At 40.7% G+C, this 26,362-nt stretch overlaps 1 protein-coding gene across 1 annotated transcript in view; it reads right to left on the reverse strand.

Annotated features, from left to right (window-relative positions):
- katnb1 (katanin p80 (WD repeat containing) subunit B 1) overlaps positions 1-26,362 on the reverse strand; it is a 58,178-nt gene that overhangs the window by 8,768 nt on the left and 23,048 nt on the right. Inside the window, exons 10-16 of the mRNA XM_078211099.1 lie at positions 19,960-20,147; positions 18,517-18,650; positions 13,633-13,683; positions 12,725-12,801; positions 8,239-8,358; positions 7,202-7,348; positions 1,268-1,344 (exon numbers count right to left, since the gene is read on the reverse strand). Of these exons, the coding sequence (XP_078067225.1) occupies positions 1,268-1,344; positions 7,202-7,348; positions 8,239-8,358; positions 12,725-12,801; positions 13,633-13,683; positions 18,517-18,650; positions 19,960-20,147 (794 nt within the window). The remainder of the gene's footprint in view (positions 1-1,267; positions 1,345-7,201; positions 7,349-8,238; positions 8,359-12,724; positions 12,802-13,632; positions 13,684-18,516; positions 18,651-19,959; positions 20,148-26,362) is intronic.

Genomic DNA, 26,362 nt, shown 5'->3' on the forward strand with positions numbered 1-26,362 from the left:
GGGTGTGTTGTTGCATCTTGAACAGTAATGCGAATTGGACAAGACCAATTTCCCACATTTTATTTCCTTACTTAAACTTTTTTAACAAATCTGACAGAATCCAGTACAAGGCAATCATGGCTACACACCTTGCCTTATGCAGCTTCTGTGACCCACAGATGGTAAATGACTGAGCTTTTCACACAACGTGGAGCTTGAGGCCTGTAGTTTTTGACATTTACTAAAGAGGAGAAAGGAATGGATTTCAGGCTGCACGTGCTGGAAAACACATGGTGTGGCATCAGCTGCAAATTAAACTTTACAGCCGATAAGGTAATTGGTGCTAACAAGGGAAGAAAAATAATTTAGAAGACAGCCTGTCAGGAAGGCTTTTATGTAAAGTGGAAGGATTATGTTACTCCAGCATGAATGCCTCCACCTGACTTGCTGCATATAGAGGACAAATGAAGTGCCAGACAAGAGAAAATACTAAATCAGCAGGGTTGGACAGTGGTGGGTGAATTGTGAAACAAGGCGCTTGGACCCAATCATAATCAATAAATATTCAGCAAGTAAAGTAGAAATCTACTACTTATGGACAAGAATGTATTCAGGCTCTCAAGTCTGGTCTGCCATTCAATTATTGCCATTGGCTGATCTGTACCTCAACGAACAAAAATCTATCAAATGCCATCTTGAAACCTCTAGTTGTCCCAGCATTGACCGTCCTTTGGAAACACAGATTTCTACTATCCTTTACCTTGAAGATGTACTTCCCAATTTCACTTCCGAATGGCTTAGTTCTAATTTTAACACCATGTCACCTCTTTCCTGTCAAAGAATCTGGAGGTTTTGTGGCACAATAGCAGCATCCTTACCCGAGCCTGAAACTTCAGGGTCATGTCCCACTCCAAGACTTGATAGCCACGGAAGCTGCATTTATATCACAGCCAAACAGGTTGATTTTCAACCTGTAAATTCTTCCAGCATGCCTCAGACAGGCTGTAAGAGTGGGAGTGTTTCCTGATCAGCCATGCCCAATGTGGAGTGCTACCCCTCAAGCCAAAGCCTCTGGCTTCAGGCCAGTGACCTCTTCCACGAAAAATAAGCAATGGAACACAGACATGAGAACGTGCTTTGTCTGCCTCATGCATTTCCAGATGCAAAAAATCTTCTAAGTTTAGATCATAATAACATCTTAAACAAAGTGGAACTATTAAAGATCTATAGATTGCATTTTTTAAGCCCCCTTAACACATTGAAGAATAGCCTTTGGACAGGTACATACGGTTTGAGATTAATAATGTTCAGAATGTCCACAACGATCGCCAAGTCATTCATGGTCACTGCTGAGTCTATGGAGGTCTGCAATGAAGAGATGGGTGTTAGAATATGCATTCTGAATCCAGGACATGCAGTTCTGCAGGATACATAAGAACATAAGAAACAGGAGCAGGAGTAGGCCATCTAGCCCCTCGAGCCTGCCCCGCCATTCAATAAGATCATGGCTGATCTGATAGTGGTTTAGTTCCACTTACCCGCCCGCTCCCCATAACCCTTAATTCCCCTATCGATCAGAAATCTATCCACCTGTGACTTAAACATATTCAACGAGGTAGCCTCCACTACTTCAATGGGCAGAGAATTCCAGAGATTCACCACCCTCTGAGAAGAAGTAGTTCCTTCTCAACTCTGTCCTCAACTGACTCCCCCTTATTTTGAGGCGGTGTCCTCTAGTTCTTGTTTCCTTTCTAAGTGGAAAGAATCTCTGCCTCTACCCTGTCTCGCCCCTTCATTATCTTATATGTCTCTATAAGATCTCCCCTCAGCCTTCTAAACTCCAACGAGTACAGGCCCAATCTACTCAATCTCTCCTCATAAGCTAACCCCCTCATCTCCGGTATCAATCTGGTGAACCTTCTCTGTACTCCCTCCAAGGCCAATACATACTTCCGCAAATAAGGGAACCAAAATTGCACACAGTACTCTAGTTGCGGTCTCACCAGTACCTTGTACAATTGCAGCAAGACCTCCCTGCTTTTATACTCCATCCCCTTCGCGATAAAGGCCAACATTCCATTTGCCTTCTTGATCACCTGCTGCACCTGCAAACTGAGTTTTTGCGATTCATGCACAAGGACCCCCAGGTCCCTCTGCACAATAGCATGTTGTAATTTTTCACCATTTAAATAATAGTCCATTTTACTATTATTCCTTCCAAAGTGGATAACCTCACACTTGTCAACGTTATACTCCATCTGCCAGATCCTCGCCCACTCACTTAGCCTATCCAAATCTCTCTGCAGACTTTCCGCATCCTCCACGCAATTCGCTTTCCCACTCATCTTTGTATCATCCGCAAACTTTGTTACCCTACACTCGGTCCCCTCCTCCAGATCGTCTATGTATATGGTAAACAGTTGAGGCCCCAGCACCGATCCCTGCGGCACGCCACTAGTCACCAACTGCCAACCAGAAAAGCACCCATTGATTCCAACTCTCTGCTTCCTGTTAGATAGCCAATCCTCAATCCACGCTAACACTTTACCCCCAACTCCGTGTACCCTAATCTTCTGCAGCAACCTTTTGTGAGGCATCTTATCGAACGCCTTCTGGAAATCCAAAAACACCACATCCACCGGTTCCCCTCTGTCAACCACACTCGTCTCACCTTCATAAAAATCCAGTAAATTCGTCAAACACGACTTTCCCTCATGAATCCATGCTGCGTCTGCTTGATCGAACCATTTTTTTCCAGGTGTCCTGCTATTTCTTCTTTAATGATGGATTCCAGCAATTTCCCAACGTTAAGCTAACTGGCCTGTAGTTACCCGCCTTTTGTCAACCTCCTTTTTTAAACAGTGGCGTCACATTAGCTGTTTTCCAATCAGCCGGCACTTCCCCAGAGTCCAGCAAATTTTGATACATTACAATCAACGCATCCGCTATTACTTCTGCCATTTCTTTCAGTACCCTGGGATGCATTCCACCCGGGCCCGGAGACTTGTCTACCTTTAGTCCCATTAGCCTACCAAGCACTACCTCTTTAGTAATAGTAATCGTTTTAAGGACCTCACCCCCTCCAGTCCCACAACCATCAATTTTCGGTAAGCTATTTGTGTCCTCTACCGTGAAGACCAACACAAAAAACTTGTTTAAGGCCTCGGCCATTTCCTCGTTTCCCATTATTAAATCCCCCTTCTCGTCTTCTAAGGGTCCAACATTTACTTTAGCTACTCTTTTCCTTTTTATATATTTGTAAAAACTTTTACTATCAGTTTTTATATTTTGTGCCAGTTTAGTTTCATAATCTATCTTTCCTTTCTTTATCGCTTTCTTAGTAGTTCTTTGTTGTTTTTTAAAGCTTTCCCAATCTTCTAATTCCCCACTAGTTTTGGCCACTCTGTACGCATCGGTTTTTAATTTAATACTCTCCTTTATTTCCTTAGTTATCCACGGCTGGTTATCCCTTTTCTTACATTCCTTTTTTAATCACAGGAATGTATTTTTGCTGAGTACTGAGAAAAATCTCCTTAAAAATCCACCACTGTTGCTCAGCTGTCCTACCAACTAGTCTGCGCTCCCAGTCTACATTAGCCAATTCTGCCCTCATCCTATTGTACTCCCCTCTGTTCAAGGAGAGGACACTGGTTTGGGACCCTACTTCCTCTCCCTCCATTTGTATTAGAAATTCAACTATAATGTGACCACTCATTCCAAGAGGATCCCTCACAAGAAGATCATTAATTTTACCTGTCTCATTACAAGCAGCACACAACAAGACCATAAATGTTGTCAGTAGGAGGTTTACACAAAAGCAGACTTGTTTTAACTTAAGGGGAAAGCAATAAACTTGCAGCAGTGTAACAAACATTACAAATTCTTCTGCCAAACAGATGTCAGTTTTACCCAGCCAAAATTGAATAGGCTGAATTATAAGACAATCTTTTAAAACAACAGGAAAGGAAGCTGTGCCATCTAGCAACGAAACATGGAGGTCAGGGGGTTACAAAACCATTAGGAATATGGTAACTGTACAAGTATACAGGAACAAAGTCTTTTCAGAATTTCTGGCTTGCAAATCCAGAAGGCAAAGTCTTTAAAGGTATCCACGGGAGTGAAACAAGTAATGATTCCTTGGAGAAAGCCAGGAGCTTTTTCATATGCAGCTCCCAAGTTTGCATGTAGTGGACTCACATTGTCATCATCATTCTCATTTGCCATATCATAGAATGGTGACAGCAGAGGCCATTTGGACCACTGTGTCTGTGTTAGCTCTCTGCAAGAGCAATGCAGCAAGTTTCACATCCCTGCTTTTCCCCCATAGCCCTGCAATATTTTTTCTCTTCAGCTAATTATCCAGTTCCCTTTTGAATCTAACGAGTGAATCCAGCTTCCATCATACTCTCAGGCAATGCATTCCAGATCCTAACCACACATTACATAAAAAATAAAATATCTTCCTCATTCCATCTTTGGTTTTTGTTGCCATCCACCTTAAATCATTGTCCACCAATTCTCCACCATCCGTCATAGGGAACAGTTTCTCCCCATCTGCATCTTCTCTGTCCTGACTCCTTGTGATTTTGAGCACCTCTATCAAAGCTCCTCTCAACCTTTCCTTTTTTAAGGAGAACACCAGTTACGTGCATAGATTGGAGAAGCTGGTGAAGTGCCTCACCCTGTAATAATTCTTATAAATCCTTTCTAGACCCTCTCTAAAGCCTTCATATTTTCCTAAAGTGCAGTGCCCAGAACTGGACACAATTCCCTAGTTAAGGCCAAACCACTGTTTTACAGGGGTTCATCATAAACACCTTGCTTTGGTAATCTATGCCTCTATTAATAAAGCATAGGATCCCCTAATGCCTTACTTACTGATTTCTCAAATTGTCCTGCCACCTTCAACAACTTGTGCGCATAAACCCCAGATCCCTCTGCTCCTCCACCCCTTTTAGAATGTTATCCTTTATTTTATATTGCCTCTCCTCCTTCCTCCTACCAAAATGCATCACTTGACATCTCTACATTAAACTTCATCTGCCACTTGCCCACCCTTTCCACCAACCAGTCTATGCTCTCTTGAAGATTATCACTATCCTCTTCACAGTTCACAATACTTCCATGTTTTGTGTCATCTGCAAATTTTTCTTTGTACTTATATTAAGGTCTTTAATACAGATCAAGAAAAGCTGTGATCTTAATACAAACCTCTGGGGAACCCCACCATCTATGCTCCCCAATCCATAAAACAACCATTGATCATTGTTTCCAATGACTTAGCCAACTTTGTATCCATGCTGTTGTATTATTTTACTGGCTCTAACTTTGCTGCCAAAAAGTGGTGCGTTATCAAACATACAAAGCACAAATCCAAATCTGTTCTAGAAACTAATTCGTTGAATCTCACTCCACCTGGCATTAGTCAACACCAACCTTACTTTTTGTGCCACATCAAAAATACTGTCCAAATTCCTTTATTTCAAAGACTGACACTTACTATATTTGTGGAAGTCATTAAATTGTATGAATATTTTGTATTTATTCTAGGGCGGCACAGTGATTAGCACTGCTGCCTCACAGCGCCAGGGACCTGGATTAGATTCCCAGCTTGGGTGACTGTGCAGAGTTTGCACATTCTCCCTGCATGGGTTTCCTCTGGGTGCTCTGATTTCCTCCCACATTCCAAAGATGTGCTGGTTAGGTGCATTGGCCATGCCAAATTCTCCCTCAGTGTACCCGAACAGGTGTCAGAATGTGGAGACTGGGGGATTCTCACAGTAACTTCATTGCAGTGTTGATGTAAGCCTACTTGTGACAAATAAATAAACTTTATCTTATCTTAATTCACGGTAACAATCCGCATGAGAAGCAACCGGACAAGTCTATTACATGCTTTCATCAAAGTATACTATTTCAAGGCTATTTTTTTCTCTTCAAGGTAACTCCTTTCATGCTCTCAAGGGTGTGTAAGTGTTTGGGATTAGATTAATAATTGCAAGCACATTGGTTATTTTTAAAATCTCTGCTGAGAATAATAACATAGGTTTTCTTCAGATCAAACAAATTGCACCTCAAAGTGTTTCTAGTTGTTCAGATCACCAACAATCTGTCCTGGTCCCTCCACGCCAACATTGTAGTTAAGAAAGCCCACCAACGCCTCTACTTTCTCAGAAGGCTAAGGAAATTTGCACGCCCGCTACAACTCTCACCAGCTTTTACCCTTGCACCATAGAAAACACCCTGTCAGGATGTATCACAGCTTGGTATGGCTCCTGCTCTAAGAAACTGCAAAAAATTGTAAACTCAGCCCAGTCCATCACGCAAACCAGCCTCCCATCCACTGACTACACTTCCTGTTACCTCAGGAAAGCAGTCAGCATAATCAAGGACCTCACGCACCCATGACATACTCTCGTCCATCGGGGAAAAAAATATAAAAGTCTGAAAACACATACCGACCGAGTCAAGAACAGCTTCTTTCCTGCTGACATTATACTTTTGAATGGTCCTATCACATATTAAGCTGATTATTCTCGCTACCCTATTGGTAACTGCAATACTATCTTCTGCACCCTATCATTTCCTTCTTTCCTATGTACTCTATGAACACTAAGTTTTGGCTGTATAGCAAGAGAGAATACTTTTCACTGTAATCCAACATATGTAACAATAGAAGATCAATCCAAAGATGTGCAGGTTAGGCAGACTGGCCATGATAAATTGACCCTTAGTTCCAGGAAGATTAGCAGGGTAAATACTTGGGGTTACGAGGAAGGGGGGGGGGGGGGGGAAAGAGAGAGAGAGAGAGAGAATTGTGGTCAGTGTAGACTTGATGGGCCAAATGGCCTCCTTCTGCACTGTAGGGATTCTATGATTTCAATTCAACTCAGGTCAGAAGTCAATGTTTGCAGCGAATATTCAAAGGTACAGAATTCAAATAAACAAAAAGTAGAAAGGTTATTGACATGCCCAATTTATAGACAACATTTGGGCTGCAGCTGTGCAGTACAGACCCCAGGTAGGAATCAGTTGACAAATTAGAAATTCCAATGTTGATTGTCAACCACTGCACCAAAAAATAATCCCATTAAACTGGGGAAGGGTTTGGGACAGGCACGGGGAGAAAATAAGGAACTGATTTTTTTATTCCCCCCAGGTGTACACCATTATTTTATTAAGAGTAAATGTGTCACTACATATTAAAAATCACTGCACTGACCTTGACGTCTCCAGTAGTCCATACAGCTCTCACAGTGTCTAGATTCTTGAATCGACTTGTTAATACTACGCACATGGTGTCATGTCCTTTCCGGATTTGGCTCACAGCGTCTTCGTCACTCAAATCTGCCAATTTATTATTCTGAGGCTGGATAAATATTTTATAAATTAAAACAACTCAATACAATAAGAAAATCACTGAGTTTGCTGAATTGACAGGAGCCGCTGCTGTCGACTTCCCCATTCATAATTTAGGGCAACCACCTAATAAAAAAACTATGAAATGCTAAGTGCACAGGAGGAAAATAACTCTTAAACTTTTGCACTCCTTGGTCACATGATCTTTGCTCTCTGAACTATTACTCAGGTTGGTAGCCTCCATACTTACATAATAATCCCAGCATTTCAAAATTCCATGCATGGTGCTGAGGTTTTTCAATGCGATCAGACACAATACAAATAAGCAGTTTCATATTATTCAAAGCTCTTAAACTTTAAGACTTTATCTTCTATCAGCACCAAAATAGTGAGGAATTGGAGCTTCCTTTATGGATAGGATATGATTTTTAAAACAAAGATTTACTTACTGGGGGTCTCCGTCACCATGTGTTATTCTTCATCTACCAAAGTTTTAACCCAGGTGGAGTCTTACAGTTGGTCTCACATCTATATCCAGAACCAAATTAGCCAATGTGCAAATGCTTCTTTAGTGTACAGATTCAAAACAGATGGGCGCACATTGCTTTAAGTGTACAGATTCATGCATTAAGATTGCAAGGTACCTTTAGAGTACGCGTTCAAACAGCAAGGATGGGCAAAACCAGCCAAGTGGAATTCTGGCCTCATCTGACCTCGACTACAGATCACAAACAAGTTACTGGATATTGATCACAGCAGCAGATCTGGTTTATATTACAGTCAACTGTAATATTACTGCTGCCTTCAGACAGCAAGAGCTTGTACAGAACAGAAGCAGAGAACATGCAACTGCAAAGAAAAACTAAATTACCCAAAGGGAAATCACTAAACACCACTTACTGGGAGAAAGTCTGCCACCTTCAACCCAATGGGCTCATTTTTAGCGATCGGGATTATTGGTTCTTCAGGCTGGTTGATGGGAGTGGAAGTTGCTGTTGGAGGAAAGTTCAGCTGATCTGGCTAAAAGAGAACACAGTTTCAACAGTCTGGATGGTGACTGCTCCATATTATTTCTCACCACATCATTAACCACTCATTACAAAACTGGGAAAGTCCCAAACTTCAAATAGTATCTATTCTAGTCAACCAGAGTTACATCAAGAATGCAGCTCTAAGAAACCAAAATATCCCAAAGAAAATCAGGAGATCCCATGCAACACCAAGCTGCACAGACATATTTGGATCAAAATCCAATCATCATTCTTTAATTCCAAAAAAATGTAAAAAATCCCTGTTACTAAAATTCATTTTATTCTGACAAATAATTAACCCCACCACTAGTAGTAACATTATTACAGCAACATGCATTTATATACCACATTTCTTTTAAAGTCCCAAAATACTTCAGAGGCATAGTTTTTTAAAATGGAAACAAAAGGAAGGAAGGAGATATTAAGGAGGATGGCCAATTATTTAGTCACAGATGGTTGCGAAGTGCTATTCGCACTGGAAATACAGCAACGCATAATTGCAATACACAAGATATTCATTTTAATGTTTTAGTTTCCTATTATTTTCTGAAATTTGTTTTGCTATCAGATGTGCATGAAAATAGCTTTTTAAATAGAGGTTTATAGAATCATTATGGCACAAAGGAGGCTATTCAGTCCATCAAGTTCATGCCGGATCTCTGAACGTAGAAGATAGGAGCAGGAGGAGGCCATTTGGCCCTTTGAGCCTGCTCCGCCATTCATTACAATCATGGCTGATCGTCCAACTCAATAGCCTAATCTTGCTTTCTCCCCATAACCTTTGATCCCATTCATCCTATGTGCTATACCTAGCCGTCTCTTGAATACATTCAATGTTTTGGCATCAACTACTTCCTGTGGTAATGAATTCCACAGGTTCACCACTCTTTGGGTGAAGAAATATTTCCTCACTTCCATCCTAAATGGTCTACCCTGAATCCTCAGACTGTGACCCCTGGTTCTGGACTCCCCCACCATCAGGAACATCCTCCCTGTATCTACCCTGACCAGTCCTGTTAGAATTTTATATGTTTCTATGAGATCTCCCTTCATTCATCTGAACTCCAGCGAAAACAATCCTAACCTAGTCAATCTCTCCTCATACATCCACCATCCCCAGAATCAGCCTGATAAACCTTTGCTACACTCCCTCGAAAGCAAGAACATCCTTCCTCAGAAAAGGAGACCAAAACTGTACACAATACTCTAGGTGTGGCCTCACCAAGACCCTGTATAATTACAACAACACAACCCTGCTCTTGTACTCGAAACCTCTCGCCATGAAGGCCAACATACCATTTGCCTTCTTCACCGCCTGCTGCACCTGCATGCTTACCTTCAGTGACTGATGCACAAGGACACCCAGGTCCCGCTGCACACTTCCCTCTCCCAATTTACAGCCATTCAGGTAGGAATCTCCCTTCTTGTTTGCACAGCAATCCAATCATTCCAACTCCCCACTCTATTCCTGTAACCGTACAAGTTTATTTCCCCCCCAGTGGCCGCGCAATTTCGTTGTGGCATCATTAATTGTCTTCACTTCCACCCACCGCCCTCATAGGTAGCTCCAGCTCATTACTATTTGAACATAGAACATTACAGCGCAGTACAGGTTCTTCGGCCCTCGATGTTGCGCCGACCTGTGAAACCAATCTAAAGCCCAACTAACCTACACTATTCCAATATCATCCATATGTTTATCCAATGACCATTTAAATGCCCTTAATGTTGGCGAGTCCACTACTGCTGCAGGCAGGGCATTCCACGCCCTTACTACTCTCTGAGTAAAGAACCTACCTCTGACATCTGTCCTATATCTATCATCCCTCAATTTAAAGCTATGTCCCCTCGTGCTAGCCATCACCATCTGAGGAAAAAGGCTCTCACTATCCACCCTATCTAATCCTCTGATCATCTTGTATGCCTCTATTAAGTCACCTCTTAACCTTCTTCTCTCTAACGAAAACAATCTCAAGTCCCTCAGCCTTTCCTCATAATACCTTCCCACCATATCAGGCAACATCCTGGTAAATCTCCTCTGCACCCTTTCCAATGCTTCCGTATCCTTCCTATAATGCGGCGACCAGAACTGTACGCAATACTCCAAGCGCGGCTGCACCAGAGTTTTGCTGCCTAAAAAGTTCTTCTTTACAGCATCTCTTGCCCAAAACCTAAAATTTGTCACCCCCCCAGTCCTTGTACCATCAGTTAATGTGAATATGATCATCTAAAACAAATCTGTTGACTGGTACAATGTTTTGGTACTAATCAGAACAACAGGGAGAAAAAAAAGTCTGATCATTAAAAAAAAATCAAACGAGGGGCAGCAGTCTGGACGTTTAGATAATTCTCCCAGATACACTGCCCTGAAAATTCAAGCATTCCTTCTTTTAGAACTGGTTTCAAATCATTTTAATGTAGTCAGTGGCTTGCCCAGTAATCTATCATGAGGCCTTTTTGGCTCAACATCTTCAAATTGTTGAACATGAAAATTCAGAGTTCCTTGCAATTATACATTTATTTTTTCCTGATGCCGCAATGCTTCTGCTCGAAAGGCTGCAATGAAAACCTTTTAATTCAAGCTATAGCTTTTCCTCTTCAGAAATGTTTAGCAGATTGAGCCATTCAAAAAGTAACAACTATTTTCTTTCAGAAGCCAGCAAAGGACCAAGTCTGAAGAGGATTTATTATTAGGCTCTCCAATGTGATTTTTGAATAGATGATGATTAAATGCAGGAACTTCAATGTAGCTCCGTTACCCAAACAATCATTATGATCTGTTTAAGTAGAGGTGCTTAGATGTCAGTTACTTCTGAGGAATGATACAACAATATGCCCAGAATTGGGAAAACTTTCATCAGTTTTACAAAAACCCACTAACATGTTTGCTAACCCTGCTGGCACTTCACATCAAGAATTCCTTGATATCCGCAACCTATGTACTATCCTTGACAACACAATGCCCACTGGTTCTCCCTTTGCAGAATTGTCAGATACAGTATGAATGAACACTGCTCGCAAAAGCTTGCTGTGAACATTACAAAACAGATGTCCGGGGTGTGATTCAATCTCACTACTTAGATATAATACACCACCTATGTCTGATGAAATTCTCAAGAAAGCTGGACCCCATTTATCATTCATCACCTTCTTCTGTGTTTTACCAAGCCTATGCTTGCCAGACAATGAAACATTGTAGCCCTCCTTGGCAAACTGAAGATATAGCCTTTCCACTTGTTGTTGGTTATAGTGCAGATGACTTAAGCGCGTGGCAGAGCAGCCAAATACATAACGATCAGTGCTCTGCATCAAACAAGCTAAGCAAAAAAAAATCAAAGTTGCCAGCATTTAAGGCAGTCCTCAATTTTGTCCAAGGAAGCAATCACTCTTCAAACTGCAAATCCTGTGGCTAAGCTTGAAGGAGCTTGGATCCTCAGATAGGGAGCTAAGTGGAGTGATAAAACCTAATCCCAAGACTGCAAGACCCTAAATTGATCACTTTGGTCCAACTACTCAAGAGAATTAAATGGTTTCACTAGCCTGTGTTTCAACAACATCAAAAACAGCCACCTGCTCTAATGTGACTAGAGATTGTTAGATTGCTTGAAATAAGAAAGCATGTCATTTTGTCAATATTTGACAATATATCCACAGCTTAGACATCCAGCAGAAAATAGGAATGAGGATTTCCCCATTAGCTCAGTGGATAAATGTATTATGTGGTGTGGCATTAACCCAAAAGGACTGCAAGATTCCAGATTTGATTGTAGGTCTGTACTGAATTAGATCATCTAATTTGAGGGGAGGGGAGGGGGGGGGGGGGGGCAGATGGGGGATGATGCTGTTGGGCCTAAAGGTGGGGAAATTAAGAAAACTAGCCATGTCTTAACTCCTGCTACTCAATTACCACTGTTCTAGTGATATATTGGACCTGTTACAGGTGGTAAAAGAATATGGTCAACATTTGTTCCACAGGTTCATGCATTAACATAGATCAAATATGCAATATATTGGCAGCTGTTGGGACTATATCTCAGTGAGAGTCAGAGTCCCTGGAGAAGAGAGAAATTAAAGAAAAACAAGATAATACATTGCTTGGATCATACATTCTGCACATGTACCAGCTTCTGAAATCATTAAATATTTAAAACAAAATTAATCTATTGTGGATGCTGGAAATTTGAAGTACAAACAGAAAATGCTGGAAATACTCAGCAGATCTAGCAGCATGTGGAGGGGGAAAATGAGTTACCATTTCAGGTCAAGGACCTTTCTTCAGAACTAACTAGCTTGGTAGAACTGGTTTTCAAGATACGAGTGATGATAAAACATCTTCCACAGATTGCATTACTAACCTGTAATCTTTTCACTGCAGGAGAATGCATCTCTGTTAGAGCAGTTACTTTCTCAACTTCCTTCACCGAAACAGTATCTACACAAAATATTGACATAATGTATAAAGTCCAGCACTAAAGAGAAGAACATTAAACACAGCCCATTGAGTACCAATAAACTACTGCATGCATTTATACACAATATTTTCACAAACAGTTTGATATTTGTAGTTCATTATTTAGCATCTGCTCAGAGTGAAAAGGTGGGGAAGAGTTCAAGATATACGGAAATGAGATAAATAATGAGTTCAATAAACTTCAAGAAAAAGGAATAGGATATTTTTTTAAATTTTGAAATCAACCAAAATTGTATGGAAAAACATTTCAGCTATAGTATGACAATGGAATACAAGTATAAATGAAGGAGTCTTTAGATTGAAACTTGAATAGCAGCTTCACTTAATTTATGTAGTCAAGTGCCACCTAGTGTGGTGAATGGAAATGTACTCAACACAACAGAGATCAACAAACCTCCCATCTAATGGAGTAAAAAAAAATTACAGCAAGAGATGAAAATGGCCTGAAACAAAGTCATCATGTACACAACTGATGGCCTACCAACTATCTGGAACCGAAGTCTAGCTCAGTATAACCAGGGACAGTCACTTGCCCTCTTTTTTAGGTCAAACCAAATAAACAAACTCAGATTAAGTCAGGACAAAGTAAAAAGGGGCAGCTCCCCAAAAGGAGGGGGAACAGCCCGAACAGAAATCAAAGTACAAAGGAAACTTAAAAACATCAAATTAAAATGAGTTTGTCAGGGTCAATAATGCTTTTTTCAGAGGTAGAAGGTTCGATACAGTGACTTGACAACTGCACTAAAGTTCTACACAAATGTAAATGTTAAAAGTGATCCAAAAGTGGCTTACCATCCTCTGGGGGAGCAGGAAAGGGATCAGTCCTCCGAGGTGGGGTCCGAGCTGCCACAAGAACACCCCAATGAGAGAAGGCAATAACATTTCAACGTATATTTTCAAATACATATTAAGATATTTGCTCTCATAATTTTACTTTTATGTTTTCTGATATTCATTTTAATACCACTGTGCGCCCCAAACCAATTAGTTCTACATAATAGAGCGCAATTAGTATCCCATCGCTCTGGACTATTCAGGTAGCAATATACTGGTACGTCTGGGTAAAATGCACAACCAGATTCAGCAATGCAAACTCAGTTTGAAGGGTTTTTGCAAATAGAGGGCAGAGCAAAGAAGCATTGAAAAATAGAGAAAAGAAGTTTGGTTGTCCTTAATGGTACATACCAAATGCAAGGAGTATAGTGAATAAGGCAGATAAGCTAAGGGCACAGATCAACATGTGGAAGCATGTTTTAGCTATTAATGAAACATTACTTGCGACTCACGAATGGCAGCTTAATGTACATAATTACAGGGTTTTCAGATGAGATGGAAAGGGAATTTTTAAAAAAGGGGTGGAGTGGCAATATTGATTAAAGAAACAATTACAGTTGTGAGAAACGATGAGATGTTAGAAGGATTATCAAATGAAGCAATATGGGATGCAATAATGAACACACAGAGATACAATCATACAGACGGGAGTGTCCAATGGCCTCTAAACAGTCCAAGGGAGATGGAGGAGCATATTTGGAGGAAAATTTCTGACAAATGCTTAATAGTAGGGGAATTCAAAAACCCTAATATTAACTGGAATACAATGTGTAAAAAGAGCACGGAATTCCTAAATTGTATTCGCGAGAACTTTTTCAGCCTGTAGGAAGCCAACTGTTTCATTTTATTTTTTCTTTATACCTTTTATAACAGTTTCTACAATGTATTTGTATTAACACTTTCTCATGGGATAAATCCTGCTGAGGTTCAGGTTTCACTTGCAGCTGGGGCATGTTACAAGGTTACAACATGCTGAGATGTATTGAGCACATTCCCAGCTCATGATCAGCTAGCCTTGGCTGAGACTATTATCTTGTGAACAATACATGATCAGAGGTCAGAACCAATTAGCCATCTCTGCAAATGTGTTTAATTAACCAATGAATGTGAATCGGTGTTCTCTACGATAATGTATAATAATACTTGTGAGAGAGAGAACAATAGAGCAGTCTGTGAACATCTTGTAAGAGTCACAGAGAAGGAACTCCTAATAAACTCGTACACTTGTACCAGAGATTTACCACAAGGTGTCAACGAATTCTTGAATCTAACAGCCTGTATGTGGCAAGCCCAACAAGTGTTGGGGGCGGGGGTGTTGGAGAAGAAATTTGGGTTTAATTTTATGGGATGAAGCTAGGTATTTGAAAGAAATACAAGTAGGAGAGCACTTCTGTGGTTGTGATCATAATTCAGTTAAGATTTATCAACATTATGAAAGCAACAAAAATAAAATTGGAGCAAAGGTTCTAAATTGGGTAGTGGGGGGTGCCAATTTTACTAAGCTGAGAAGTGATTCAGCAAAAGTGAACTGAATACAGCTACTTGAAGGTAAATCAATGTTAGAGTAATGGGAGGCAATTCAGGAGATTTAATAGTTCAGCGTAAACAGGCTCCCACAAAGAAAAATGAGTGGAACAGCCAAATCTAGATCCCTGAATAACAAAGTACATAGAGGGCAAGATAAGACAAGAAAGGGAAGCTTGTCAGACACAGAGCTAAATAAAGTGCAGGAAATTAAAAGGGAAATTAGGAACACAAAAGCTGCAAAAAATGTCCGGCAAATAAAATCAAGGAAAAAAATGTTTTATAGAGAGTAAAAAGATCACCAAGGAAAGGGTCCATAAAAATAACCTTTGTGTGGTGGAGGATGTGGATAAGGCTCTTAATACTTGTAGCTACCTTCACAAAAAGACGGCACTCACGATGATCTCCACTTAACTAGCCATCCAGCTAGCTTTTCTGACCCATTTTTTGATCCCCTACTCCACATCCCATGAAATAAAATAAGTTATGGGTTTGAAGTCTTTGAAAATAAAAATCTCACGTTGCTAAAAGCAAGGTAGGCAGTTGCAGAGGCTCTGGCCATTATATTTCATTCATCCCTGACTACAGGAGTGGTCACAGTAAGAAGTTTAACAACACCAGGTTAAAGTCCAACAGGTTTATTTGGTAGCAAAAGCCACACAAGCTTTCGGAGCTGCAAGCCCCTTCTTCAGGTGAGTGGGAATTCTGTTCACAAACAGAGCATATAAAGACACAACCTCAATTTACATGAATAATGGTTGGAATGCGAATACTTACAACTAATCAAGTCTTTAAGAAACAAAACAATGTGAGTGGAGAGAGCATCAAGACAGGCTAAAAAGATGTGTATTGTCTCCAGACAAGACAGCCAGTGAAACTCTGTGGGGGTTACAAATAGTGTGCCATGAACCCAATATCCCGGTTGAGGCCGTCCTCGTGTGTGCGGAACTTGGCTATCAGTTTCTGCTCAGCGACTCTGCGCCGTCGTGTGTCGCGAAGGCCGCCTTTGGAGAATGCTTACCCGAATATCAGAGGCCGAATGCCCGTGACCGCTGAAGTGCTCCTCAACAGGAAGAGAACAGTCATGCCTGGTGATTGTCGAACAGAATTCCCACTCACCTGAAGAAGGGGCTTGGACAAGTTGGGCTGAAGGGCCTGTTTCCATGCTGTAAACCTCTATGACTCCTTGTTGGTTGTTTAATTGTCCACCACCATTTATGACTGGATGTGGAAGGACTGCAGAGCTTTGTTCTGATCTATGGATTGTGAGATCACTTAGCTCTGTCTATTGCCTGCTGGTTATGCTATTGGGCATGCAAGTAGTCCTGTGTCTTAGCCTCACTAGATTGACACCTCATTTCTAGGTATGTCAGGTGTTGCTCCTGGCATGCTCTCCTGCACTCTCCATTGTTACATTATTCATGTAAATTAAGTTTGTGTCTTTATATGCTCTGTTTGTGAACAGAATTCCCACGCACCTGAAGAAGGGGCTTGCAGCTCCGAAAGCTTGTGTGGTTTTGCTACCAAATAAACCTGTTGGACTTTAACCTGGTGTTGTTAAACTTCTTACTGTGTTTACCCCAGTCCAACGCCGGCATCTCCACATACAGGAGTGGTGCCAGAGGATTGGAGGTTGTAGCCCTGTTTAAATGGAAAGAGGAGATAACCTCAGTGCTAAGACAGTTACCTCCAGTTGTGGGCACATTATTGGAAACAGTTCTGAGGGTCAGTATACACCTTCATTTAGAAAAGCATAGATTAATCAAGGGTACTTAGCAGGCATTAGTTGAAGGAAGGTCATGTCTGACCAACCTTATTAAAAGTTTTTGAAGTGACAAGGGTTGATGAGGATGGTTTTAATCTACATGGATTTCAGAAAGGCTTTTGACAAAGTTCCATGTGGCTGATGGATCAAAAAGTACAAGTCTGTGCAATCAGAGTAGCAAATTGGATCCAACATTGTCCCAAGAGGCAGGGAGTAAAGGATAATGGCAGACAGGTGCTTTTGAGACTGGAAGATTGTTGCCAGTTGGTTTCCACAGGTCTCAATACTCGGTCCCTTGCATTTAATAGTTTACATTCATGATTTCAACTCAGTGTAGGGAGCATGCTGAGAAGTTTGCAGATGAGACAAAAATTGGCTACTTGGTTGATAGTGAAGCAGAAAGCATTAGACTGCAAGAAGATATAAATGGTCTGGTCAGTTGGGCAGGAAAGTGAAAAGTGGAATTCAATTCAGAGAAGCATAAGTTAATGCATTTTAGGAGATGCAACAAGGCAAGGGAATACACAATAAATGGAAGGACTAATGTGAAGGAACAGAGGGACTTTGGAGGGCCATGTCCAAGGGTTTCTAAAATAGAGCAGGACAAATTGATATGGTGATTTAGCTAGCATATGGCATGCTTTCCTTTATTAGCCAATGGAATAAAATAAAAGAGTGGGGAACTTACGCTAGGATCATCTAGAACACCAAGGGTCATTTGGACTTGAAGGATTACTCTGTTTCTCTCTCCACAGATGCTGCCAGGCCTGTTGGGGTTTCCACCACTTTGTTTTTATTACAACAGTAGTTAGACCACAGCTTGGGAACTGTGTACAATTTTGGTCATCACATTATGAAAAAAGATGGGACTGCACTATAAGGAGTGCACAGTAGATTTACGAGGATATTATTAGGACTGGAAAATGTTATAGATGGAAAAAAGAGTGGAATGGTGGGGTCGTTTTCCTTGGAAATGGAGGAGGTTGAGGGATGACTTGATTAAGGTACATAAAATTAATATAGTAAATAGAGATATTCTACTTACCTTAGCAGAGGGGTCAAAAACCAGCGGACATTAAATTTAAAAGTAATTGGTAGAAGGGTTAAAGGGGAGATGAGGAATACATTTTTTTCCACTCAGTGGAAAGGACCTCAAGTTCACTGCCTGAAAGGCTAGTAAAGGGAGAAACACTCAGCATATTTAAAAGTACACAGATGTACACATGAGAACTGTGACATACAAGGGCACAAACCTCATGCAGGAAGGTGGGGTTAAGCTGAGTAGCTCTTTGCCAACCAGCACAGATACAAATGGGCCAAAAGGCCTCCAGTATGTAATATCAGTTGAAATTAATAGACACAGATAAGAACAATAAACTGATATGTGACCTTGACACAGGCAAAGACATATTTCTCAGATATATCAGCTTTTCCAAAAAACCTCAAGTCTTGAGAACAGTTTTTCCACTGGAGTGGTTTTACTAATTGCATAAAATATTTTGCATATTAAATGTAAACAAAACCAGGAATAGAGACAAAGTTATCTTACTGACCAATGGCATTTTGTGGCTGAAAGATCTCCTTGTATTCCTCTGGGTTTCGAATTTCTGCCGTTGATTCCTTGTCATCTTTCTCCTCTTCCCCGCTCGGAATGCGCCCTTCACTCTCTGGCTCCTCCTTCACTTTACTAGTGAGACAAAACAGTTTGCATTTGCTTACCTGGGGCTGGGGGAAGAATAGCTGAACTAGATCAACTTGAGAAACTCCTAAAATTATCAGACATGATTCTATCCCAAAGTATTGGGGTCCAGGTGTACTTACACCAAGGGACCTGAGGTATTAAATGTCCCAGTGATTTAATATGATCAAAGTTTCTGTGTTTAAAGAAGGATTTCAGAGAAGTACAAAACGTTGGCATGTTAACATTTTTATGCAATTAGACAAAGACACTTCTTTCCACCACCAGAATCTTAGTAAGATGCAATGATAACTATACAAAACTTTTGTTTTGAGTCTAGCAGTTTAAAGAGAGCAGTTGATGTACTTAGACCTCAGGACTGTCACATGTAGTAATAATGGAAAACAGCTTACTGGGGTGCATTACCAAGCAGTCTACTGGTACACTGAATACTTTCCTCTATATTGATAAAAATCAGATGACGTATTTCATATTCTATGTTGCCCATACTAATCAGCAAGTAAATAAAACCTCAGATAGACTTTTCTTTAGGATGGATCGGTGCAAAAGCCTACCCTGAATGTTTACAATAATTTATCACACAATATTTTTTTCTTTTAAATATAGGGGTATGAGACAGTAAGTGAAGTAGAGCACAAACTTTCAACAAGTTGGATAAGTAGTTGAAGGAAAGAAAAATAATGGGATATGAGAACAGGGTAGTTACAAGGTAACAAAACTTGTTCATGTTGGGGATAAACAGCAACACTGACTGGTTGGATCCAATGACCTTTTGTGCGTTACAATTTCCATGTAATAAGCCACTAGTAGATGTACAGATCTCAGGGTAATTACAAACAGACAAAGGAGGAATACCACAGTTGCACTGAGGAGGGTTAACATCAGATATTGATGTGCCACGTGATGCTGAAGAAGTGATGAACTCCAGTTGAAATCGACCAGTTTGTAATACGGTTCAGACACTGCTCTTTCTACCAGCCTCAGACTAAAAGATTGTGAAAGTGAAGGTGAAAGTGTCAAGCACATGTCTATTTTTGAAATGGTGAATGTCGTGGGCAAGAGAGGAAAGCAGTATTACTTCTTCAATGTAGCTCCACTCTTCTCTAATATCAGTGCTCCTTTGCTCCTTTTGATGCGAAAGGAGCTTGGTCAAAGCTAAACCAATGCCTGGTGAATCACAACTGCACAAAAACAGCAAATAAAGCACCAAAAATAACGGAAGCCTATACTTGAACAATATTGACATTGAAACAAACAGGGGCTGCTCTTTGCTATAACTGAACAAAAACTGTTGTACCTTTGCGGCCTGCTGCATGTGGTCAGCGGCCTCTCGTAGTTACGTCTGAGCACAGCTCCTTTTGTCACTGGCAGATTGAACAGCTTTTCATCCTCAACTACACCCTGGACAATAGAACCAGTCTTCTTCACCCGATTCAGATCCACTACAAATGTTGAGACTGTTACCTGACTGAATGAAGCTCCAATCTATAATGTAAACAAAGCACCAAGTGAATTGAAATATAACTTTTACAGTGAACAGTAAAATAGGGGTCTCATTTTTTTTTCTTCTGAAATCCCCTCATGATATAAAAATTCCAGAGTCCCTGTAATTCAACACAAGTACTTTTTCTGGATAGAATTAATTATACAATTGCTCCCACACATACATATATTATTTTTATTTTACTTATTTAATGAGAAATGTTCTGCTGTCGCTGAGCAACAATTCTGTTAAGATGTGGGGCTATCTTCAATAAGCACATGTACGTATCATGGTCAATATTCATCCTCCATATGCAGAATTTTGTTTTCATTGCTGAAACCCCTGCTTCACATAAGCAAGTTGTACAAAATGGAACCAACAGTTTCAGTGTTTGAAAATACAGTGCCACAATGTACAACTAGCCCAAAACAAATCTGCTGGATCAGAGAGAGTGCACAAACCCTGACATGCGTGACTGAGTGCAATGCATCAAATATTTTTCTGGCAATTCCTGCACTGCCTTGTCATTGTAACAGGATATGGAAGGGTTAATGAAGCCCCAGTGTGGCCAATGTTTAACATGACATCCGTACGACAACAGCACCTACCGGGAGCTTGACAGTTCCCAGCACTCCTCTGCAACATGTCACAAAACAGTGCTGTTTATCAAAAGAGGAGACCATTCAGTCCCTCCCCCTTTTCTATTTATCACACTACAATTATAGCACAGGAGACCAATCAGCCCATTGTGTCTGTATCAGCTCTTTGCAACAGCAATTCACTTCATGTCACTCCCCAGCCTTTACCCTGTAGTCTGCTAAATGTTCCCTGAAAACAATTGAATCTGCCTCCACTACATTCTTGAGCAGTGCATTCCTTATGTTGCCATTGTTCATTTTGCCAATCACCTTAAATTGGTGTCATCTGGTTCTTCTCCCTACATGCCCTGTCTAAATGACAGAAGTTTGGACAATTTTATCAAGTTTCTTCTCAACCTTCTCTTCTCCAAGAAGAGGAGACCCAGCTTCTCCAATCTCCAGGTAACTGAAATTCCTCATCCAGGGAATTACTCTCATGAAACTTTGCTGCACTCTCTTTAATGCCCTCATGTATGTCATTTTTCCAGACAGGATCTCAGTAGCAAGACATGGATTTGCAGAATTCTTTTTTGAGGACATTGGTTGAAATTCCTTGCATCAGTCTCCATCCTCCAAATCCTAATTACTTCTGTATCCATGCCTGGAAAGAACTCTTCCCTCAGTTCACTGGAACTGTTCTTTCAAATTCCCAATTGTCAAGCCTTTGGCCCTCCATTCACTTTGACGTTTCTGCATCTACCGCATTATGTCCTTGGAAGATTTTGATCAAACGTTGCTAACAAAATGCCAAGAAATAGTAAGAAAATTGTCAACAAAAGAGCATTCAGAAGTAACTGAAATGTAGCTGACTCCTCAACATGGACTTAGTGAAGAAACAGGCTCTTGATCCAGAACTCTCAAAAGTCGTTACGACTGATAACTACTAATACTACTAAGTCATTGACGAGGAACTTGGTATATTAGCGCAGAATATCAGTGCTCATATTGTAGAACTGCAGAATACTTGTAAAAGGTTTGATGAAGAGGAGAGAATTGTTACTTTTGAAAATGCAACTTCCTCGGTGGAGGCCCGCTTACAATCCATATGTCAGAATTCCTAGATGATTTGGAGAACCGAGGCTGGAGGAAAAATTTCCATATTGTCTGTTTGCCAGAAGGAGCTGAGGATAAGCTCCCAGTTAAATTTAAGAACTAGCTGCCATGCTTTCACAAAATAGAAACAAAATCTGGGTGCAATAAATTAGAAAGGGAACACCATATGTTGGCTCTGAGACCTAGAGATAGCCAGCAGGTGAGCTGGCTAAATGGATACAGAACTGACTTGGTCGACTTTAACCTGGTGTTGTTAAACTTCTTACTTGGTCATGGAAGACAGAGTAGCAGTGGAAGGGTGCTTTTCAAAATGGGAGTCAGTAACTAGTGGTGTTCCACAGGAATCAGTGCTGGGACTTTGGAGGAGAATGTAGGTGGTCTGAAGTTTGTGGATGACACGAAAATTGGTGAGTTGCAGACAGTGACAAGGATTGTCAAAGGACACAGCAGGATATAGGTAGATTGAGAATTGGGCAGAGAAATGCAGATGGAGTTCAATCCAGACAAATGCGAGGTGATGTATTTTGGAAGATCAAATTCAGGCGTGAATTATACAGTAAATGGCAGAACCCTTAGGAGCATTGACATAGACAGGGATCTGGGCATACGTGTCCACAGATCCCTGAAAGTGGTAACACAGGTGGATAAGGTGGTCAAGGAGGCATACAGCATGCTTGCCTTCATTGGCCAGGACATCAAACATAAAAATGAGCAAGTTATGTTACAGCTGTATAAAACTTCAGTTCGGCCGCATTTGGAATATTGCGTGCAGTTCTGGTCACCACGCTACCAGAAGAACGTGGACGCTTTGGAGAGGATACAATGAAGGTTTACCAGGATGTTGCCTGGTCTGGAAGGTTTTAGGTGAGATTGGATAAACTCGGATTGTTTTCACTGGAAAGACGGAGGCTGAGGGGCAACCTGGTAGAAGTGTACAAAATTATGAGGGGCATAGATAGGGTGGATAGTCAGAGGCTTTTTCCCAGGGTGGAAGGGCTGACTACAAGAGGGCACAGGTTTAAGATAAGAGGTGGTAAGTCTAGTGGAGATGTGCAAGGAAAGTTTTCACACAGATGGTGGTAGGCGCCTGGAATGTATTGCCAATGGAGGTGGTGGAAACAGGCACGTTAACAACATTCAAGTTGTATCGTGATAAACACATGAACCGGAGGCGAAGAGGGATAGAAACCATGTATTGGCACAGGCTTGATGGACCGAAGGGTCTGTTCCTATGCTGTTTGTTCTTTGACCCCGTCCTATAATCGTGTACTTTCATAATTTCAAGGATCGACAAAAGGTGCTGGGGGCAGCTAGACGTAATGGGGCTTTGCTCTATGATGGAGCGAAGGTCTCTTTCTTTCAAGATTTCTTAGCAGTGATACACCAAAGGCTTATGGGTTTTGATGAAATAGAAGAATGGAGGCCAATGGTGCACAATGACGTACTGTCATACTGAGGGTGACATTTGACAACTCTATAATGACATCTGACACTCTGGCTAAAGCCTCGGCTTTCTTGAACTCTGTGGAAGGCAACAATTTGGAATAGCACATTGCATGTGACTGTAAAATCTGGGCTCTGCCCCTTTTCATTATAATTCCTCCCTGATTCTGTGTTGGTATTTATCATGCTGACTAGGACAACCTGGTAACTGGGCACTGCAATGAGTTTCATCCTAAAGAATGCAGGAACCTAATGACCTTAATTAAAAAAATATTCCTCAGCATATTCTTTTAGTTAAATAATAAACTGTGCAAGCTGTATGATACTAGGGCTTATGAGAAATATCCTTCTTCCTTTCCATTTTGATTCATGCACTTATAACGGCTGTGTATGTCTTATGGTCTCCTTTACTCTGATCAGGATAAACACAAGTAATATCAATGCTGGGAGGTGGGTGTATAGCATCAGTTTTGATAGGAGGGGCTAGATTACAGAAAGGGTGTTTCGTTTTTGTCCCCTTGGTATATCTTGCCTCCTCTTTTTTTGATGAGAAAGGCGCCTTTGTATAATAATGGAAGGTTTGTGGGTACACCTAAGGCCTCACATTTGGTGAGGAAAACAATGGTTTTGTGCGGTTTTTTTATTTTAGCATTCAAAATCATTAGTTGGCTCCTTTAAGGGTACCTGCAACAGAAAAAGACTGTATACCACATCACTGGTGCTTAAGGGAATGATGCATGGGAAAAGCGTTTCAATAATGAATGTCTCTGGCCCTCCAAATTATTCTCCTGGTTTTAATACTAAAATTTATGTAAAATTTATAGATTTTGCTGAATTAGCATCAACAAACTCCTTCAAATGAGGGGACTTCAACTGCCATCTAAATCCTTTGATGGACAAGCTTCCAATAAGTAATATTCCATCCACTCAGCAGGTAAAAACATTAGCATCGGTATGCAAGGAAGTGGCGTATTTGCAGGATTGGAGAACATTACATCTTAAAGATGAAGAGTTTATCATCTCCACTCCCCATCAATGCAATACTAGAATCAATTTGTTTTTCATGCCAAAAACAATATTAAATTCAGTGGTCTCCAGCTCTTATAGTCAGTATTGTGACCTCTGATCAGGCTCCTGTCTTCCTGGAATTCTTATACAGGGGATATATCCACAGTTTAGAATGTGGAGATTTAATACATGTCTGTTCAAGGATTATAATGTTCTCCCTTATTTTAAAGCCAGATTTGATCTGTTCTATCCAATCAATTCTCTCTGAGTTCAGCCCTTCAATCCTACGGGAGATTTGCAAAGCCTTTGGTCATTTTGTACATGGCCAACACAAAGCACAAAATGCTAGAGGAACAGCACCGGCGAGAAGTAAAATTAGCCAAAACAGAGAATGTATGGTAAGAATTCTAGTCATTCAATGCTGAAAGAAATTAACACAATCTGAATGACACTAGATACCTTGCTGACTCAATGTGCTAAAATGAATATAAAGTTTGCCAAACAAAAATATGAGTTTGGAAATAAACAGTAGATATTTGGCTCTCCTTACTAAGAAGGTGGATTCAGGACTATTTTCTCTGTACTTGACTCCAAGGGTAATAGGATGCTTAGGACAGAGGATATTAATAGCGCATTTAAAAGCTTTTATGCTGATTTATTTAAAAACAGGTCAGTGTGGAGATGCACTAATGCACATGGAATGATTTTCCTCTTTTAAACTTCCTACAGTCTTTGAAGACCAAAGGTCGACCTTAACCGCTCCCATTTCTAAAGGGGAAAGTGTATATTTGCAATGGGGGGATCTCCAATTTCGTAAGGCTCCAGGGTCTGTATTTAAAGACTTGCTAATAGATCCTTTGATTGCTTTGTATAACCATTCATTTGAAGCTGTTGCCTCAGTCACTTCAGGGAGCAAATATCTCCTTAATTTTGAAGGTAAGTAAGAATCCAGAGGCATATGCATCCCATAGGCAAATCTCAATTTTAAATGTAGACTTGGAACTGTTGTTTAAAATATGGTGTTGCATCTAGAAAAAAATCCTTCCTTTGATTATCCAGGGCGATCAGACTGGGTTTGTAAGAGGCCGGAACTTATGCAACAATGTTAGGATCTTGTTAAATGTCATCCATGTTTCCCCAAAAGCAGGCAATAGATAGCTTAGTGATTTCATTAGATGCAGAGAAAGCATCTGGCCAGGTGTAGTAGAACTATTTGTTCTACAAGCTGGAGAAATTTGGGATGCAGGAGAACTTAAATGGATACAAGTAATTTATAAAAATCTAATGGCAGCAGTTCTTACTAAGGGTTTTAGATTTCATAATTTTAGTCTTCAGTGGGGGACTAGGCAGTTATTGTTCGCAATGACTATTGAACCCTTAGCTAAGGCAATTAGACATAACCCTTTGACATTTGGCTTGTGAAGAAGGGAAAGGGTTAATGTCTTTTTGTACTCAATGTATTTTGTACCTAAAAGGTTGAACTTTGTACCTGGAATGTATCACAAAAATAACCCTTCCTTATGGCTAGTCTCCCCTTTGTTTATATTGCTCCAGGTAGTAGTATAAGCCATTTGTTCTTGGTTTCATCTTTAACTTTTAGTAGTGTAAGCCATTTGTTCATGGTTCCCTCGCTGGTTTATATCATTCTGATAAAACGGACAGTTAAATGTAGATGTTGGGTTGTAAGTCTTGCTTTCCCATAGGCTTGTGTATGATTTAAACAAAGGAAGCAGCTACCAAATGGTAGAGTGCGAGAATGGCCGTTTGAAGGAGGACTCCCACTGGGACAGCTGCAATCGCACACAGTCACTTCAAAGGAAAGGCCGCGGGAAGAGCAGGGGGACCAGAGGTTGCATCTTGATTACAACTACCAGGAGAATTGTGCTTTATGACCCAAGGATACCAGATAGTCTCTAACCATAAACCAGAGTGTATCAGAAGCTGTTAAAGGAACTATAATTTATGATCAAGGACTGTTAACTGGACTTTGCTTCATGACTTGTATTGGGAACCCTGATGTATAAAGGTCCACGCTTCTTGTGTTCAGGGAGAACTTTGACTTCCGCTTTCAAGGG

The sequence above is a fragment of the Mustelus asterias genome, chromosome 4 (assembly GCF_964213995.1).
Source record: "Mustelus asterias chromosome 4, sMusAst1.hap1.1, whole genome shotgun sequence".
Lineage (NCBI taxonomy): Eukaryota > Metazoa > Chordata > Chondrichthyes > Carcharhiniformes > Triakidae > Mustelus > Mustelus asterias.